At 46.6% G+C, this 21,651-nt stretch overlaps 1 protein-coding gene across 1 annotated transcript in view; it reads right to left on the bottom strand.

Annotated features, from left to right (window-relative positions):
- Nucleotides 1-575: 575 nt before the first annotated feature.
- Nucleotides 576-21,651, bottom strand: part of LOC147709834 (uncharacterized) — a 38,318-nt gene continuing 17,242 nt past the window's right edge. The window contains exon 2 of the mRNA XM_086928284.1: nt 576-5,201. Coding sequence (XP_086784410.1) covers nt 3,240-4,919 — 1,680 coding nt within the window. The 5' untranslated portion in view covers nt 4,920-5,201 and the 3' untranslated portion in view covers nt 576-3,239. The remainder of the gene's footprint in view (nt 5,202-21,651) is intronic.

Raw genomic sequence — 21,651 nt, 5'->3', positions numbered from 1 at the left:
TGAATTGTCTTCCCCTTCCCTGTTTCTCCACTCTAGCCATTGGTCAGTATGGGGGTGTTGTTAGCAAGCCCATTGATGAATAATGCCACAGTTTGTGGCTGAGGGGAGTCTAACAAAAACTTGTGTGGGTGGATATTTGTAGGGGAGGTCGATGTAGGAGTTTAACCTCTTCTCTCTCAGTTGTGTGTGATTTATTTCTAGTTCCTCTAGTTCCTCTCCATGGCCTCTAAACATAAATCCTCGAGTCTCATTGTTCACTATTTCCCATTTTTCCCCCAACGGTGGCCACATAGTTAATCTTTTTGTTATAATGCTCACGGGGAGATAAACCTTTTGCTTTGTATTTCTCTATTCAAACAAACAGATATATTGAAGTGTTTTTTTCTATTGTACATGCATAATCTGAATAAACATTAGAGTGCTTTAGATAAGTAAATAACTATATACACTATAACTATATACACTGTATAGTCTGAAAATATTTACAGTATTCACACATCTAGGGTTGCAGTTGGTACTTTAAGCAAATGTTCATTTAATTACAGATCAGCATGTTCAGAAAATACACTGTGCAAAGGAGGAAATAATCCATTTATTTCAAACTCGTGAGATAGGTCATTATAATCACTGCTGTAAGTGGAAGCCTCTTATTCACATGTAGTCCAGTAAACTGTCTTGCAATGTCTGTGCAAATTGTGGCAGCTCCTGTCTCACAGGAAACCATAAACCTAATGCACACATAGTTTCGGGCTGCAAACCTCTAAGGCCAGTGTCAACCAACCCCAAAAGTCCACTTGTACTCTCCAAGGCTGTATTGTTAATTAAAGAAACAACATGTCAACAATAAGCAGCATGAATATAACATCCTAGATAAACTCTGGATATAATCACAAAAGTCCCCACAACTGTGGATACGATCCTAGAAGACCTTGCAGAACATATTTCACATAACTGAGTACATAGGCAGAGCCAGGTATTATCATTAAGTAGCCCAAAATCTAGCTGTTGCTTTGTGTAACATTTGAGTTCTGTTGAAGTGTGCTGTTCTCTGGAGTGTGCACATTGTCACCTCTGTGGAAAGGTCGAAGTTGTTCTGGGACCTATGCTTGACTAATCCTTTGGCACCTACGATGACTGCCAGTATTTCTGTTCCCTTGTTCCACAATTTTTTCAGGTATTTCTTCCCCTATATGAGTGCAAGTGTAGATTGTTTGACGTAGCAAATGATGACTGTTTCAGATGAAAGACTTCACCATCAGTACATCTTAAACATGGGTGGCCTTTTCAATGTCTCATCAGAGAGCGCTTGGTAGGAAATGCTCTTTCATGTGTATAATATTCAAATGGCTTTTCCCCAGTGTATAATTTCTGATCAAGAGTCAGCTATTACTTTGTAATGAATGTCTTATCTTACTAAAGACAGATACAGATATTTCCTGGAATGCATGTTGACACATTAGGTTCTTCCTACGAAGAAACGTTTTGCAAAAACACGTTTCTTTTGCCAATATGGACTATCTGATCAGCATAAGGTCACATTTATGGCTTTAGTTACTTCCCGTTGTGGATTTTCAGATTCTTGAATTTATAGGCCCTTTGTAATGATGGCTATGTCAAAAACCTCTGATGATCATAACAATGTTCCCAGACCTGCAGGTCTTGCGACTTGAATAATTTAATCTAATTGCAATGCTCGTGACCCATAAACTACTTTCAAATATGATCCTACGCAAATATTTTAATTCACTGAGCTGCCATTTTCTTCCTTGTTAAATATGAGAGCACCTTCAAATATGTTAGTTCAACGGGTCTACTGTACAAAAACTATTTTGTATGCTTTACTAGACTAAACGTTTCTCCATAAACAATACAAATCTAGCTGCATATAGCATACCCCTGACTTGCCTCTTTGTTCATTAACAGCATTGTCATCAGGGCAAGGGCAGGAAGGTTTCTCAAATCATATTTAAAAACTATCACTTTTATTAACTACATAACTAAAGCATGAAGTGGTAGCACAATGTCATTTGAAGTGAGCAGATTGCCCATTGAAATGTTCACAAGATTTCCCACTGACATGCAGTTTTACTGATAAAACTATATAGTGTACAAACAATGTTTTGAAATTGAGTTTCTGCAAACATTTGTCCTTTGCACATCACCAGGTAAAGTGTTCTGGTCTATTTTGCTTCTATTAAAATCTGTTTGCATCACACTTCTGAATATTAAAAAATGTGATTTCATAATTCCTGACTTTTTGAATATTTGTACTATTCATTTGCAAGTTATTTATATATTTTTAGAAAAAACAACTGGTATCCTACAACCCTTTGTTTCACAATGATTGTTCAACAGCTCCCTTGACAAAAAACACTCATTGTAGTAGGAGAATGGAAAATAAATATAATTTTTCAAGATAAGCAGCTATTAGTAAAAAGAAAAACTGACATTTGACCGCTGTTTTGAACAGGCAGCAAATACATCAAGATAAAAACAAGTTTTAAAGGCACCTTTATAACTCATTCACTTTCTGAATAAACAGAAGATCTGTACCTTTCCAGCTTAAGTTCTCTCGCCAGAACGAAGCAGTAGGTCCAAAAGATACATGCACCTGATAAAATCTGACTGGCCATAGCGAGTGTGTGAGTATATTTTTCGGGGTCTGCTATGTAGTCGCTTTAGTTTGGAGGACAGGTGGCTAACTAGCAATGACTTTCTGATGTTTCATTAGCTTTGCCTTTATAAAGAATGCCTTGCCACATTTAGATAAATGATATACATTCCTAACCATCATTACTTACTCCTCTGTATTGACACTGTTATTGTATCAGCCGGGCCCTGCCGATAAATGAACAGTCACATTCAGTACATTTATTCGCCTTCTCTCCAGGGTGGATTGTTGATGTTGCTTTAGGTTGGTCTTCCTTTAGAACACTTTATTTTATTCTGTACATTGATATGGTTTCTCTCCTGTGTAAACTTTCTGATGTTACATTAAACTGTGCTTTACAATAAATGCCTTGTCACATTAAGCACATTGATGGCAAATTTTTGCTTTTCATTAAATATTTTGTCTCAATCTGTGCATTTGTATAGTTTCTCCTCTGAGTGGACTTTCTGATGTAGGGCTAACATTTGGTTTATAATAGATCACTTGTCACATTCTGTAGACCCCCGGTGCGGACACTCTAATGTTGCATTAAGGGTGACTTTCTAATAAATGCCTTCTCACATTCAGTTTAGTTGAATAGTCTCTCCCCAGTGTGAACTTTCAGATGGTGTGTGAAATTTTGCTTTGCACTAAATGTTTTGTCACATTCTGTACATTTATATGGTTTCTCCCCAGTATGGACTATCTGATGTACTATTAACCTTTGCTTTGTAATAAATGCCTTGTTGCATTCTGTACATTCATATGGTTTCTCCCCTGTGTGGACTCTCTGATGTACAATTAACCTGTGCCTTGTAATAAATGCCTTATCACATTCAGTACATTCATATGGTTTCTCTCCTGTGTGAACTTTCAGGTGGTGTATTAATGTTTGCTGTACAATAAACCCCTTGTCACATTCCGTACATTTATATGGTTTCTCCCCAGTGTGGATTTTCAAGTGTTTTGTTAGGTTCCCATGGGCAATAAATGCCTTGTCGCATTCGGTGCATTTATATGGTTTCTCCCCAGTGTGTACTTTCTGATGTCGCATTAGATGTGATTTTCTAATAAATGCCTTCTCACATTCTGTACACTCATAGGGTTTCTCTCCTGTGTGGACTTTCTGATGCTCTGTTAGATGTGTCTTTCTACTAAATGCCTTCTCGCAATCAGTGCAGTTGAATGGTCTCTCTCCAGTGTGGACTTTCTGATGTTGCCTCAGCTTTTCATTTGTTATAAATGCCCTGTCACATTCAGCACATTGATATGGTTTCTCTCCTGTGTGGACTTTCTGATGTTGTGTTAGGTATCCATTGGTAATATATGCCTTGTCGCATTCAGTACATTTATAGAGTTTCTCACAAGTGTGGATTTTTTTATGCTGTTTTAGATGCTTCTTTCTTTGGAACACTTTATTACATTCTGTACATTGATATGGTCTCTCTCCACTGTGGGCTATTTGATGTCGCCTCAGCTCTCCATTTGTAATAAATGCCTTGTCACATTCAGCACATTGATATGGTCTCTCTCCTGTGTGAACTTTCAGGTGGTGTATTAATGTTTGCTGTGCAATAAATCCCTTATCACATTCAGTGCATTTATACGGTTTCTCCCCAGTGTGGATTTGTTTATGCTGCTTTAGGGTTGTCTTGCTTTGGAACACTTTATTACATTCTGTACATTCATACAGATCCTCCCCAGTATGAAGTTTCCTATGTAGCTTTAGATAATCCTTCCATTTGAAAGCTTTATTACATTCAGTACATTTATATGGTTTCTCGCCACTATGGACTTTCTGATGTTGCTTCAGCTCTGCATTTGTTATAAATGCTTTGTCACACATTATACATGGATATGGCTTCTCCCCAGAGTGGACTTTCTGATGTCGTTTTAGCTGTCTATTGGTTTTAAATGCTTTGTCACATTCATTACATTTATATTGTTTCTCCCCAGTGTGGACTTTCTGATGTTGTGTTAGGTGCCCATTGGTGATAAATGCCTTGTCACATTGTGTACATTTGTACCGCTTCTCACCAGAGTGTATTTTTTTATGCTGCCTTAGATTCTTCTTCCTATGGAATACTTTATCACATTCTGTACATTGATATGGTTTCTCCTCTACATGGACACTCTGATGCTGCATTAGGTCTTCCATTGCAAAGAACATTTTTCCATCAGTCCAACAATATGGTTTTTCTCTCGAATGAAGTTTCTGATGTTGCACCTGCTCTTTCTCTGCCTGTGTTGCCACATTCCAAATATTCATACGGGTTCTCTTCTGTGGGTTCTGATACCAGGAAAGCTCTTGCTTCGTAATGAACACCTCAGCAGACTTAGTAAGTGTGTTAGGTCTTCAATAACTATCTGATGCCCAAGAGCCAAGTATAGACCTCATTGAACCATTCGGGTTTTCTATTGTAGAAAACTACTTTGGCGAGGCATTAGTCTTCAAGGAAAGTGATTTTGAGATATACTGTTTTTACATCACTTCCTACATGAGTAGTGTTTAATGGTTCACCTTGTTCATTTATCACTGCATTTATTTCACCTATTAGATTGAGAAAAAGAAACACTGAGTAAACTGAAATGCACAATCCATCACCAAGCATTCAATAAGACATTTATTTGTTCATTTAGACAAGTGTGTTGAAGAACTTCTAAAATTAAAAATCAAAAGTAAAGATGCAGTCTGCCGAGTTAGGGCATACGATCCTTCCGTGATCTCCTCCTATTGAGGAGTGTGGACTAAAGTAGCTACCAAGACACCAGAGAAGGTTCCTTGTTCTGTGAGTGAGACACTCTACCAACGACAGACTCCAATGTCAAATCCATAGCAACAAAATGCTGCCCTTCTTATCTAGGGAATGCTTCATATTATCACACAATATCAAATAATACAAGATGGAGCCTTTACCAGTGAATGGACCATGCAACATAGAGCATCACAATAACGGCGAGAAACATAAGCAACTGCTGCAAGGGAGCCCTTTATACTATCAGAGAGCCTGGGAAAGGACCCTGACAGGTAATCTGAGCATCTTCCACACTGTGCAACTCCAGAGATCAGAAGATCTGAACAGATCTACACAAGGAACATGAGGTCTACAACTATTATGATCACACTTTGGCAAAGTCAAGATGTTTATGCTTTCCCACTGCTGCACATGATAAAATAAGAGAACAAAAAAGGTGCAATGATGTGGCTACTGTTGCATTATTCTGGAGGCATGCAGGTGTTTCTTCACAAATGTGCACACCTACAGAATGACACATGCTTTGTTTTCCATTTTAGATCTGGTGTTAACCAAGATATTTTATTTTACTAAAATTACAAGTATAATATATGTACTTAAAGGGGCTTTGTTAGACCCGGCCGCATGGCGTGGCCCTCCCTGAACCATAGCCACATACCCTGACCCGTGGACCTCACTCAACCCCCGAGTTACACGGCCTAGCCGACCCTTCCATCCAGGGCACACACGCACGACCCCGGACCTCCCCGTCCGTGCCCTCCATTTCCCCGGCACCACGAGGCCCGTGTGCCCGCTTTCGTGCACCTAAGATGGCTGCCCGGCCCCAGCGCGACTCAGGCCTAGCGGCGCCACCCAGACTGAAAGACAGTGCGCTCCCATTGAGTGAGAGAGGGAGGAGCAGTTTCACTCGCACCTCCGACCTCCCCTTGGGAGATGAGTTTCAATCGCCCCACTGGCCTCCCTGAGGGCTCGCTCCATGCCTGCTGTGTGTCTGGGACTCCTCCCGAACCTGTCCTGAAAGGATCAAAGGATGACATGGCAGGAAACCCCAACAAGCAACCCCCAGGTGTCAAGACCCCTGCCTGGACAGACTCCGGACATCAAAGAGGAGTTGGACTATAACAAGGGGTGCTCTGGGACTATCTGGCAGATTCGACTCTGGAACGACGAGAGCCCGGCTGACGTAGTCGCGGCTCCCCCTGGTAGAGAAGGACTTCTGCCGAACCATCTGAGCCCTGCTGAGTGACTCGCGGCTCCCCTGAAGATTGTAAGACCTCCGACATCGTGCTTGAGCCCTGCTGAGTGACTCGCGGTTCCCCTGAAGATCGTAAGACCTCCGACATCGTGCTTGAGCCCTGCTGAGTGACTCGCGGCTCCCCTGAAGATCGTATGTATGTAAATGTATGTATAGGCATTTATATAGCGCACTCCTTACCCGGAGGGTCCCAAGGCGCTTCGACCGCTGCGAAACCCTTCCTGGCTTCCCTGAGAGATGGTCCCTTAATGGGTATCTCCATGGTGAGACCAGGCATCCCCGGCGGTCTGGTGGGGCCGTTAGTGAAGATGAGGCAAGCTAGTGCCCAGAGTTGCCGAGTGTGATCGCTGATCAGAGTGGGCACCGAGGCGAGAGAATTATCGAGTCCGCTGACCCTGGTCCAGAAACCTGCCGCGCCGGGAATCGAACCCTGGTCCTGGGCCGTCCTCTGCTCTCGGGTCTGCCGCCTCTAACCAGTGAGTCACACTACCTCCGACATCGTGCTTGAGCCCTGCTGAGTGACTCGTGGCTCCCCTGAAGATCGTAAGACCTCGGACATCGTGCTTGAGCCCTGCTGAGTGACTCGCGGCTCCTAAGACTCTCTCGGTCCGGCTGGACCCCAAAGACCACATCGTATCCCACGGCTCGAGGATTGTGAGCTGTGCGCCAGATACGCACCTGCATTGACCCTGATCCACAAAGACTGTCCCGCTACCCATATCCCTACCGAGACTCTTGAGCCCTCGCTCTATCTTGTATATTGCAACCTTGCTGATCATAAAGATCCTACGATATAGATAGATAAAGATCTGTTCTTAAGAACCTACAGTGTGGTGTCTCTTTGTCTTGTGGTGCTTGTGCAGCATGTACGATCCTAGATTCGAGACTCTTCCTCCTGAGGAGTCTCCCGCCTGTGCTCGGCTACGATACTTTGAGGGTGGGTCCCAGGGTGACCAGGTACACTTCCTGTCTCCCTTGAGGTCGCCTTCTAACAGGCTTTAACCTCTCCATCCATTGGTAGGTTGTTGTGTCATTCAAATGTTGTTTCACCCACTACAGAATACAGAAAGGGGCAGTGGGTCTGCCTACTTTAGGCCACTGGCTGACTTCACTTTGAGTGACAGCATTTTACTCTTTCACAAGGAGATAATTTCCAGTGTTTATTTTGTACTTCATATTTACGTTGGGGTTGCCTATGTGTTTAGATCCTTACGTGATAGCAAGAAGCTTTCTATCAGCTCTTCACAGAACAGGACACCTTCCAGCTTTATCTGTCCTGACTCTTGCTACTGATGTTGTAAATTCTTCTGGGGCTGCTTTAGTTGACCTGATTGCTGCTAAATCGGAGTATACCAGATGTTGTAAATTTTAATCTATTATTTATAAAGTAATTCATTTTTTAGAATGTACGCAATGAAATGCATTTATACCTGCACTCTTGTATGTATTTTAATTGAGGACTACGCCTATGCTTGCAAATCAGCTTAGTCTGCAGTTTTGCCTGCATGTCTTCCTAGTTTGTTACCAGTGCTCTTGTTTGTTGTGCTTATATAAATATTTAACTATTACATTAATAATTGAATATGCGCTGTGCAGTCTATTTTTGCAATCCTATCTACCGCTGAGTGTGTGTCAATCCACCCATCTACCTGTTCATCTATATATGCATCTGCCGGTCCATTAATCTACAGTCCCTCTATCTGCATGACCCTCTATCTATTCAACTTCTATCTTTGCAAATTCATCGTTCTATATATCAATGTATCTCCGTTTTCAAGTGTATCTATCTCTGGCAGCAGAGTTTTCTCTATCAATCTATCTATCCAACCCAGAGGTGTGAAATTTAATAAAATCTCTAGGACAGGTTGCTCCATTAATCTGCGTGTCCTGTAACAAAATCTACTTGTCCCTTTGGTGCCATATATTGTGACGACAACGTATGGCAGTAATCTCATGACATAAGAGCTCTGATAATCGCCTCTCTGATTATGCCAGAGCTCGTACCATAGTAGTGTTTGAATGCTAGCAATTCCCTTATTGTGCCACCTTTTCAGAGCTCTACATACTGGGCCTGGAGGTATCGGTAGCAGTAGTTCCCCACAGTTGGCATGCCCATTTCAGTATGTACAAACCTACTAACTTGCATGTTTTGATGGGTTTTCTTCAGCTTGTCTCTAAAATTTTCCGAAAGAAAGAAAAGTTGAAAATGTACTCCGAACAAGGGCAAAAGTAAAACTTCTGCCAGGTTTGTGGAAAAAGTGGTTGGTGTGATTGTGAACTTGTTACTGCTCAAGGGATTTTGGCATAAGAAAATTGACACATGCATATTTGCTTGTGCTAACATGCAGTTCACAAATATTTTCTAGGAGTACAATTTCCTGATCTACTTCTGTATATTCTTGTGAATTCATGAATGACATAAATCAGCACTAATGCAAGGACATATAACATGGGTGCACTTTTGTGACCTACTTTAAGAATTGCATGAGGTTTACAGCGGACTTATTCTTTTAGTTCCTATATTAACCGCGCGTTGTTTTGAGTTGCATTTAGTATGGCGAGTATAGTGACATGTAGACACTTTCTTTTGTTTGTAGAGCTATCCCCTGATGAAGGGCTCTCGTTAGCCCGAAATGCATTGGGATCACGACTACTGTTGATTTGAATCATGTTTATGAAGAGCATATTGATATATGGATGAAGATAAAAAGCAATTGAGTGGAATAAATCTTCAATTTTGGAACTTTGCAGATTCTCATTTGGAGTACCATTTTTGAACTTTGTGTTTGAACATTGTAGACCATTGAGTCTTCCTGTTGTGCACGGAGGTGTCTCTTCCCAAATGGGGGGAGCCATATATTACACATCCCTGTGTGCCATGTCAGCAATCCACTGCCTAAGGCCTAGGTAAGTCACCCCTCTAGCAGGGTGCACAAGCCCTAAGGTGAGGGTACAGAGGCATGAGCCCTGTACCTTTACAGTGTCTATGCCCATTCTTAGACATTGTAAGTGTGGTAAATGCCATAAAGAGTATATGGCCTGGGAGTTGGTCATTACGAACTCCACAGCTCGATGATGGCTTTACTAAAAACTGGGAAGTTTGGCAGCAAACTTCTCAGCACATTAAACCTGCGCTGATGCCAGTGAGGGATTTAATGTAAAATGCACTCAGAAGGCATCTTAGAGATGCCCCTTGAAAATCGACCAGCCCCTATGTGGTTCCTGAATGGCTGCCTGCCATTTGCTACCACCAGAGAGGTTTCTGGACCCCTGGGTTGAGAACCTCCGCTCTCTGGGTTGAAGAAGCCAACAGGCCCACCAAATGGGCAATCACCCGTATGGAAACCACCTGTTAAGAGAGAATCAAAGTCGGTTCTTTCTTCAGATCACACAATTTCGTTCTGGAAAGCTTCAGCTGGGCCGACTGGGAGTTGATGATGCAAGAAAGTCAATCATCTGGGACGGAAAGAGAATCAAATTGGTTCCATTGATGATGAAACCCAAATCTTGCAAGAGAGATGTTATCATCTGTAAATGAAGATTGGCCAAGGGCTGTGATTGGCCCATGATGAGAACATCGTCCAAGTACACTATCATGCGTATTCCCTGTTCCCTAAGATTGGCTATCAGTAGGTTAAACACCATTGCGCCGAAGAAAGCCCTAAAGGAAGGATCAAATATTCCAACCACCTGTTCCTCCACCGGAATTGAAGAAATTGCCAGTGAGGAAGAAAGATGGGAATGGTCAGATACGCATCCCTGAGTTCCAGCCGGAACATCCAATTACCTTTCCGCAGCAGAACTGTTAACAGATGGATGCCTTCCATCTTGAAAGGTTTATACACTATGAAATGATTGAAATCTATCAAATTCAGCACCAATCTGTGACCACTGCCCCGTTTCTGAACCAAGAAGACGTTGCCACAGAGACCGCAAGCATCGTTGTCGCAATAATCCACCGCATGTTACTGCAGCAGATCTTCTATTTCTGCATCTATAAAAGAGCAATCTTGTTGGGAAAAAGTAACTGTCAAGGAGGAAACTCTTGTTGAGGAGTCTGATAAAACTTCAGGTTAAATCCCTGACCCGTTTGCAAAACCCATGCATCTTGAGACAGAGTCCTCCAAATGTGGAGGAAAAACGGAATCCGACTCCCCCAAAGGCATATCTGAGGTATTGAGAATTCTTGCCTGCTGAACTCTGGGATTGAAATCACACTCTATATGTGCCTCGGTTGAAGTGGCATCTGGGGAATATTTGCCGGGTAGGGTAGAAGGTGCCACCCCTGGTGGAGTCCCAATCATCTCTACCTTGACCACATCCACCTCTGGGGAGACCTGAATGATAGTAACAGCCTGGAGAGTGGCCCCTGCCTCGCCCAGCCTAGTTAACAAGGCCAGCCTGGAAGACCCTTGTAACGGGGTGGTAGCGGAAACCCCTGTCGATTGGTGGATTGCTGACTATGCCTCACCTCCTTCCCCGCAGACGGATTGGGACAGCTGCCCGCTGCTTTCTTACCCCAGAGACGAAATTGAGGAGGGCGCCTTTAACAGGGCCTACAGTGGAGACATAACCACGCCCCCACCTGACGTCAGAGGACCCGGACTGGACAAATGCCCAGAAGCTCTCTATTCGGGGTGTGTCGACACCCAGTATGAATCGGAGCAAAGGACGGAAGACGGGAGCAGGAGCGAAGAAGTCGGAGAGCGGTGGAGAGGATGTAAAGAAGACAGAGAAGAGAGAGCGGACGGCTGTGGAGTGCCAGGAGGCCAACGAGCCGGTGAACCGCAGTGCCACACTCCCGAGGGAGGAGTGTGGCTGTCACAGGTACGGCCGCGTTGGGCAGCCTGGGTCGGGAGTAAGGGGGCCCATGTATAGCATTGTATATTATTCCCTGCCTTTTTCCTTTCCCGCGTCCCGCAACCTCCAACCCGCCTTTCCCTCCCACTCGTTCCTCAGTCACTCTCAGAGCACGGAGCACTGTATAAAACTGTATAGCACTGGAGTTCCCTCAAATTCACTCGGTCCCCGTGGTGCAACCTGTTACCAGATAGTCAAACTGACGGCATCCCTCTGTTGGTTTATTTCTTTTTCGGGGCTGAGTGTTAGGCTCCTGCCCAACCCACACACTGCAGGAACGAGGCGTGTCCCAACCACTTCCCCGACTCACCGGTCACTCACTAGATGGTACAGATGAGTAAACCGATGAACCAGAAAAGGGGGTGGAAATAAATGCACCAAACCTTCCACCCCGGTAGAGCGTAGAGTCAAATAACACCCTCCTCCTCCTTCCGCACCTGCATAGACAGGGAAACAAAAAGATACACCATACAATAAACCTCAGTCCCCAATCCTACCTTTGTAACAAAAGACCATATCCAGTATTTCACCACACATACACTTACCAGAAACAAATGCAGGTTTTGCTTCGAGGGGGTTTATCTTGCAAAAACAAGACTAGGTATTTGGGTGTTTAGGTTTGGGCGTGAAGGGATTCACAGGGTAAAAAACATGCCAAAATAACGTGCATGAACAAAAAACCCCTGTGTCTCAAAAAAGGGAAGTGAGGGGGATATCCTAAAGTTCTGAGAAACGATAACAACTCGTCTCTCGGGTGAATGAGTGAAAAACAATCCCAGCCGGGATACAGCTCAAACGTCAGATCCGCCCCTAACGAGGCGGACGGTTACCACAAGACTTGTATACAATGTGAACGCCTAGCGTCCTTACTTGTTGGTCTTACAACGTCTCGGGTACAAAAAGAAAAAAGAAACTAATTAGTGTCTGACCAACAGGAGCCCCTGGATGTCGTTGGCGAATCTCTACCAAGAGACGGGGGAAAATGAAACAAGTAAGCTAACTAACTAACTACAGGGACACGGGAAGGGAAAACAAAGGGACAGAAGGAAGGGAACAGGTAGTTAACAAAAGCGGGACTCAGGGCAAGGGATACGGGAAAAAGGGCAATACTCCAACGATTCTCACGAGCCCGTGAGAATCAGCAACAACCAACAGCTTCACAGGAACCAAAATAGCAGGAACCCACAGGTTTGCAATAACAAGCAACAACACTATGGTAGGACTCCCTTTTATATAGCTGGCGTGTCATGTGACGGTGAAAAATATGGTCATGAAAAGAGGACTGGGGACCGAATCCTAACAGTACCCCCCACCCCCCCCAACGATCCTCCCCACAGGTCTAGGCTTCCGGGGATGTTGTCTATGGAACAACCTCACCAAACGGGGCGCATGCACCCCTCCAGCTGGTTCCCATGTCCTATCTTCTGGGGCATAACCCTTCCAATCTACCAGGTAATACAACCTACCCCTCCTTCGCCTAGAATCAAGAACGGCCTGAACTTCGAACTCCTCCTCGCCATCCACCAATACCGGGGCAGGAGGGGGCAAGGCCTGATCTGACGGAACAAAGGGCTTCAGCAATGAGGTGTGGAATACTGGATGGATCTTATAGTCCGATGGCAATAACAGCTTCATTGCCACAGGGTTGACTACCTGTACAACCGGAAAAGGGCCTACATACCGGGGCTGTAGTTTGCGAGACCCCTGTAGTCTCAGGTTACGTGAAACCAACCATACTTGATCGCCTACCTTATAACCAGGGGCCGAGACCCTATGGCGATCCGCCTGTACCTTCATAGCCGCCTTGGCTTCCTGTAACCTGCCCCTAGCCACCTCCCTGATGTCACCCAATCGTTTACACACTTCGTCAATGGCTGGCATGTGCCCAGTGGGTTGGATAGCTAGGGCTCTAGGATGGTATCCCATAGAACAAAAGAATGGTGTCATTCCCAGGGCCGTGTGTACACTATTGTTATAAGCAAATTCTGCTATGGGTAAGGCCATCACCCAATCACACAACAGGGACGTAATCAAGCACCTCAGGTATTGTTCCATTGTCTGGTTGGTGCGCTCTGTCTGCCCGTCTGACTGGGGATGATACGCAGATGACAATCGTATATCTATCTTGAGCACCAGACAGAGCTCCGTCCAGAAATGGGACACAAATTGCGCCCCCCTATCTGAGATGACTGCTGTAGGTAACCCATGTAACCTTACGATCGAAGTCATAAACTCCAAGGCCATTTCCTTAGCTGTGGGAATCTTCTTAAGTGGTATAAAGTGAGCCATTTTGGTGAACAAATCTACTACCACAAGAATGGCTGTGAATCCGGACACCAAAGGAAGGTCCGTGACAAAATCCATACTGATAGTATGCCAAGGGGAAGGGGGTACCATCAATGGCTGCAATAGACCAGAGGGCTTACTATGTGAGGGCTTATTGATAGCACAAACAGGACAAGCTGTCACATACCGCTGAATATCCTGTGCCACCGTCTCCCACCAAAACCACCTCAAGCACAACTCCTTTGTTTTACCCATTCCGGGATGTGCGACCAAGGAGGAGGAGGAGGAGTAACACCACTCCACCACCTTTAGTCTCAACTCGGGTGGAACAAATAATCTATCACCCTGATATAACAACCCATCCCGGACCACCACCTGAGACAGCTGTAACCATGGGCCCAAATCCATCCTGCGCAACAGATCTTTCACCTTGGAAGCAAACTCTTCCACCGAAGCCACACCCACGATCCTCCTGCTATCAAGCATAGGTCTACTTTCCTTCCCTGATTTCACTTCCTCCGGGTCAATATGTATCCGAGACAGTGCGTCTGATTTGATCTGCTGAGCAGCGGGTCTGTATGTTATGATAAAATCATATTCGTTGAAAAACAAGACCCAACGCATCTGTCTTGGTGTCAACGCCCGGGCCGATCTAAAAAACTCCAGGTTCTTGTGGTCCGTATATATCGTGATCGTATGGCGGGCCCCCCACAGATAGTGACGCCATTCTTCAAAAGACAGTTTCACTGCCAACAACTCACGTTCCGCCACCGTGTAATTGCGTTCGGTAGGCAACAATGTCTTCGAAAAATAGGCCTTTTATGCTCAGGAAGAGGAGACCTTTCCACCTGTACATATGCCACCTTTTTACCATACCCTGCGCCTGATGGTTTGACGGGACACTCCCTTGCAAAATGACCACCCTGTCCACAATAGAGACATAGATTATTGTCTCTTCTTCTTTTCCTTTCTTCAGGAGTCAAAGGCCCCCTTACTCCCCCTATCTCCATTGGTTCAGGCTTCGGTTCCCCAAGGGGTTGTTTCACTTCAGTTTTTATGAGGTTTCCTCGGGACACCTGAAAACGTATACGATCCCCGCGTCGCTCTGACAGCCGATGGTTCAGTTTAACCACCAGGTCAATGAATGCGGCGCACTCCTCCGGTGGATCCACTACCTGTGGCACCACATCCTTCAGATCATCATTAAGACCCTGGTAAAACAATGAGGTCCGCTTATCGGCTGGCCAATGTGTCTCTGAGATCAACCGGTTAAAGGTCGCTATATATGTCAGGAGATCCTGTCTGCCCTGTCGCAATTTCAGCAATTCTGAGTCACTGGCTTGCATGAATGCATGTTTGGCAAATAACCCCCGCATCAACTCCATGAAAGCATCATAATCCCGCAACACCTGATCTTTGCCTTCAACTAAGGGGATAGCCCACTGGGCAGCAGTACCAGCCAAATATGAAAGTGTAAAGGCCACTTTTGCCGCATCGTCAGGAAAGGCACCCGGCCTACACATAAAGTGTAACTGGCACTGATTCATGAACATCCCAAATTTCCCACTGTCTCCATAGAATCGTTCGGGTTGAGCCAGGGGAACAGGAACAGGGGATGTCACAGTGATAGCAACAGGGGTACCGCCTCCAGGGTTACTCTGTCCCGCCCCTTCATACTGGAACGTAGCCGGCTGTATAATGGGTGTCGGACCTCTGGGTTGGACGGGTTCACGCGCCCTTACTGCCCCCAATTCTTGTCTCAACCCTACGTTCTCCTGTCTTAAATCCTGCACCTGGGCCTGTAAGGTGGCTAGGGCACCCATTATGTCAAGCATGGTAGGGGCTTCAGCCCCTGCAATAGCTCCTCCATCCACGTCCATCCAAGTTCGGGCAGTGTATTTAAACGTGGGCTTGTTATTCTGTTAGGCTCCTGCCCAACCCACACACTGCAGGAACGAGGCGTGTCCCAACCACTTCCCCGACTCACCGGTCACTCACTAGATGGTACAGATGAGTAAACCGATGAACCAGAAAAGGGGGTGGAAATAAATGCACCAAACCTTCCACCCCGATAGAGCGTAGAGTCAAATAACACCCTCCTCCTCCTTCCGCACCTGCATAGACAGGGAAACAAAAAGATACACCATACAATAAACCTCAGTCCCCAATCCTACCTTTGTAACAAAAGACCATATCCAGTATTTCACCACACATACACTTACCAGAAACAAATGCAGGTTTTGCTTCGAGGGGGTTTATCTTGCAAAAACAAGACTAGGTATTTGGGTGTTTAGGTTTGGGCGTGAAGGGATTCACAGGGTAAAAAACATGCCAAAATAACGTGCATGAACAAAAAAACCCTGTGTCTCAAAAAAGGAAAGTGAGGGGGATATCCTAAAGTTCTGAGAAACGATAACAACTCGTCTCTCGGGTGAATGAGTCAAAAACAATCCCAGCCGGGATACAGCTCAAACGTCAGATCCGCCCCTAACGAGGCGGACGGTTACCACAAGACTTGTATACAATGTGAACGCCTAGCGTCCTTACTTGTTGGTCTTACAACGTCTCGGGTACAAAAAGAAAAAAGAAACTAATTAGTGTCTGACCAACAGGAGCCCCTGGATGTCGTTGGCGAATCTCTACCAAGAGACGGGGGAAAATGAAACAAGTAAGCTAACTAACTAACTACAGGGACACGGGAAGGGAAAACAAAGGGACAGAAGGAAGGGAACAGGTAGTTAACAAAAGCGGGACTCAGGGCAAGGGATACGGGAAAAAGGGCAATACTCCAACGATTCTCACGAGCCCGTGAGAATCAGCAACAACCAACAGCTTCACAGGAACCAAAATAGCAGGAACCCACAGGTTTGCAATAACAAGCAACAACACTATGGTAGGACTCCCTTTTATATAGCTGGCGTGTCATGTGACGGTGAAAAATATGGTCATGAAAAGAGGACTGGGGACCGAATCCTAACAGTATCCCCCCCCCCAACGATCCTCCCCACAGGTCTAGGCTTCCGGGGATGTTGTCTATGGAACAACCTCACCAAACGGGGCGCATGCACCCCTCCAGCTGGTTCCCATGTCCTATCTTCCGGGGCATAACCCTTCCAATCTACCAGGTAATACAACCTACCCCTCCTTCGCCTAGAATCAAGAATGGCCTGAACTTCGAACTCCTCCTCGCCATCCACCAATACCGGGGCAGGAGGGGGCAAGGCCTGATCTGACGGAACAAAGGGCTTCAGCAATGAGGTGTGGAATACTGGATGGATCTTATAGTCCGATGGCAATAACAGCTTCATTGCCACAGGGTTGACTACCTGTACAACCGGAAAAGGGCCTACATACCGGGGCTGTAGTTTGCGAGACCCCTGTAGTCTCAGGTTACGTGAAACCAACCATACTTGATCGCCTACCTTATAACCAGGGGCCGAGACCCTATGGCGATCCGCCTGTACCTTCATAGCCGCCTTGGCTTCCTGTAACCTGCCCCTAGCCACCTCCCTGATGTCACCCAATCGTTTACACACTTCGTCAATGGCTGGCATGTGCCCAGTGGGTTGGATAGCTAGGGCTCTAGGATGGTATCCCATAGAACAAAAGAATGGTGTCATTCCCAGGGCCGTGTGTACACTATTGTTATAAGCAAATTCTGCTATGGGTAAGGCCATCACCCAATCACACGACAGGGACGTAATCAAGCACCTCAGGTATTGTTCCATTGTCTGGTTGGTGCGCTCTGTCTGCCCGTCTGACTGGGGATGATACGCAGATGACAATCGTATATCCATCTTGAGCACCAGACAGAGCTCCGTCCAGAAATGGGACACAAATTGCGCCCCCCTATCTGAGATGACTGCTGTAGGTAACCCATGTAACCTTACGATCGAAGTCATAAACTCCAAGGCCATTTCCTTAGCTGTGGGAATCTTCTTAAGTGGTATAAAGTGAGCCATTTTGGTGAACAAGTCTACTACCACAAGAATGGCTGTGAATCCGGACACCAAAGGAAGGTCCGTGACAAAATCCATACTGATAGCATGCCAAGGGGAAGGGGGTACCATCAATGGCTGCAATAGACCAGAGGGCTTACTATGTGAGGGCTTATTGATAGCACAAACAGGACAAGCTGTCACATACCGCTGAATATCCTGTGCCACCGTCTCCCACCAAAACCACCTCAAGCACAACTCCTTTGTTTTACCCATTCCGGGATGTGCGACCAAGGAGGAGGAGGAGGAGTAACACCACTCCACCACCTTTAGTCTCAACTCAGGTGGAACAAATAATCTATCACCCTGATATAACAACCCATCCCGGACCACCACCTGAGACAGCTGTAACCATGGGCCCAAATCCATCCTGCGCAACAGATCTTTCACCTTGGAAGCAAACTCTTCCACCGAAGCCACACCCACGATCCTCCTGCTATCAAGCATAGGTCTACTTTCCTTCCCTGATTTCACTTCCTCCGGGTCAATATGTATCCGAGACAGTGCGTCTGATTTGATCTGCTGAGCAGCGGGTCTGTATGTTATGATAAAATCATATTCGTTGAAAAACAAGACCCAACGCATCTGTCTTGGTGTCAACGCCCGGGCCGATCTAAAAAACTCCAGGTTCTTGTGGTCCGTATATATCGTGATCGTATGGCGGGCCCCCCACAGATAGTGATGCCATTCTTCAAAAGACAGTTTCACTGCCAACAACTCACGTTCCGCCACCGTGTAATTGCGTTCGGTAGGCAACAATGTCTTCGAAAAATAGGCAATAGGATGCATATGACCTGTGCCCTCCTCCTTCTGGGACAGTACCCCACCCACTGCACCCGCGGAAGCATCCGTCTCCACAAAGAAGGGCAAAGCAGGATCAGGATGGGCCAACACCGGAGCGGTCGTAAAGGTCTTCAACAACAACCGAAAAGCGCCTTGAGCTTCCTGGGACCACACAAAAGGGACCCCCTTTCGCAACAACCGTGTCATCGACGCCACGATATCTGAAAAGCGAGCGATAAATCGCCGGTAAAAATTGGCGAACCCTAGAAGTACCTGTATGTGCTTCACCGTAGTTGGTACCGGCCAGGTCAAAATCGCCTGTATCTTTTTTGGGTCCATCCGTATTCCTTCAGCTGATATTAGGAATCCCAAAAATTCCACCTCCACCGCATCAAACTGGCACTTTTCAAGTTTGGCATAGAGCCGATGTTCTCGCAATTTCTGCAGCACTTGTTGCACATGTGTATGATGTTCTACTCTGGTCTCTGAAAAGATAAGGATGTCATCCAAGTACACGATTACAGTCCTATTCAAGTACTCACTCAGGACCTCGTTGATGAAGTACTGGAACGCCGCTGGCGCATTGCACAAGCCAAACGGCATCACACAGTATTCAAACAACCCGTGCTTAGTTTTAAAAGCCGTCTTCCACTCATCCCCGGGCCGCACACGGATCAGATGGTAAGCTCCACGCAAGTCCAGGTTTGTAAACACCGTGGCCTTGCGGAGTTGATCCAGCAACACGGGGATGAGAGGAAGAGGGTACCTATTCTTAACGGTGGCCTTGTTCAATGTCCGGTAGTCCACACACGCCCTCAGGGTGCCTTCCTTCTTTGGTTTAAAGAAGATCGCCGAAGACACGGGCGAAGAAGAAGGACGGATGAACCCTAGTGTAGGAAGGTACATCCTGACTATGGTTGCCCCCAACTTTTTGCCCTGTGTTTTAGCTGGTTTTGGACATAGTCGACCTGGGACCCTGCCAATCAGGACCCCAGGCCTACTGCTCTCTCTTTAAAATGGATTCCATGTACCCTAGGTACATTTCCAATTGGTACTGGGCCACCTTATCAGACCCCGTAACGCAGGGCATAGGTGTATCCAGGGCCGCCAGGGGCTGCAGCATGTATTATGCCACCCCTGACTGGCCTCCTAAATTTGACACAACTGGCTGCATGACAGCTGGGGCAAAGTCGTGTAATCACCCTTTGCTTTAGATATAGTAGCCCTATATCTAACCCTCCAATGGACACCCGAGTCCCTATCAGTCACTCCTATGGCAGGCCTTGACAATCCTGAAGGCAGAGTGCATGGGCTCGCGTGAACTAAGCTCTGGCCCGAGCCGAGCCCGGTTGCAGCTTGCGGAATCAAGACCCAATGGCTGTTCCATGATAACGCGTACCATATCGGTAACTTCGGTGTCGCGTTATCAAGACATGTCGAGTAAGGTGTCATACGAATCGGGATGCTGTCCTCTCACCAACTCTGGCGACGAGGTTAGCATTCCGCCCTTCTAGAGGGACACGACATGTACGTAACTGTGAACCCCGGTTAAAGTTAACGAAGGCCTCAGTTCCACAAAATGGATGCTGCCACCACAGACACAAGTCTGACCTCCTGCTGCTGGGAGTCCTTCCAGCGAGGAGCACTTGGACAAAGGGTTTCCTGTCGAGGGCGGTGTTCGCACCGTCCCAGACAGGGTTTGTGTATTCTGGGTAGGTAGGGCTTTTGCGAGAAGGTGACTGCGGAGTGGCACCCCGGTGCTCACTACGCATCTGCCGGTTAGAACCAGTTCCAGGGGCGACAGCCCTGGCCTGGGGAAAGTCCGGCAGGGGAGAGGGGTGTAACTACCCCCCTTCCTGGTCCCACCCTTAGGGCAGGACCTAGTCATGTACCCACCCCTTTCTTTAGGATAAAGGCCGGAGCGGGGACCCTTCCAAATTAGATCATCTTTGAATCAAGAATACTTTCTACGAAAGGACTTCAAGACTCTTCTTAAGATTTCTCCCTTGTGACTAAGGAGTAGTCACCCTGCATCAGCGGGCACCATCTAAGAACTCTGCGGTTTGCTGTAAGTCCTTCCTCAAGGAATCCGACGGCCCAGCTCGACGAGAACCGGCTTCCCTGGCACCTCTGACCTCTACCCACGTCATCAGCTCAGCTGTGATCTGTGGGTGCGACGAGACCTCGAGGGACCGGCCATCATCAGAACCTGCACGCTCTTAAAAACCAGCACGACCATCGAGGTAACTCTCTGGTGAGTGCTCTGGGGTCCGAGAAGCCCCGACCCTGAGCCGCTCTAGCACCGAAGTGCAGCCTCCCAGTATCTCCACGATCTGCGTGGGGCCCTTCTGCTCGCTGCTCAGCACGTTGTCTGGTCACTAGCCGCTGGCTTGTGCCCTTCTGTGACGACGACCAAGAATCAACACTGCCGGTCTGGTTGCTCCAGACTGGCCCTTGCTTCCATCTTTTGAGAAGCACCCCAGACCCTCCTGGTCCACTCAAGACGCCGACAGCGACATCCGTCGTGGGACAGCTCGCACCTCCACCGTGGTCGCCGACAACGCCTCCTGGTCCGTGAGACTGCAGAGCCTAGCGTCGCCCACTCACCTGGTCGAGGTGACGGCCAACTGGTGCCTTCCTGGTACCCTCTGACTACTGGCTAGTAGTACGAACTTGGTCCCCTCTGCTTTCAGGTTTCATCAATCTCCGATCCAGGCTTGGATCTCTACGAACTATTCGTCACTGGTCGCCGGCCAGCAACTCCTTTTCTTCCGGCTCCTGGCTCGTCAGCGAAGACCCCGACGCCTGTAAGACTTGTGCAGCCGCAGCCCTCGTGGCTAGGTAACTCGGCATTTCGGTGCCTGCATAGCCTCCTTACTCTAGGGTCCCGAGTCCCTCGCTTCCGACTTGCCTTAACCTTTCCGTGTCCTCGGACACTTGTCTTTAAACTGTGCACTTGAAGTATTTGCTAAAGAGATTTGGTTTGTGCTTAGTACCCTGTCCTCATAAAGAGTACAGGGCTGTTGTGATTCTTAATAAATATACTGTTTATTTTCATAACAC

Source organism: Lissotriton vulgaris, chromosome 6 (assembly GCF_964263255.1).
Source record: "Lissotriton vulgaris chromosome 6, aLisVul1.2, whole genome shotgun sequence".
NCBI lineage: Eukaryota > Metazoa > Chordata > Amphibia > Caudata > Salamandridae > Lissotriton > Lissotriton vulgaris.
This window is presented reverse-complemented; position numbering and strand designations above follow the sequence as displayed.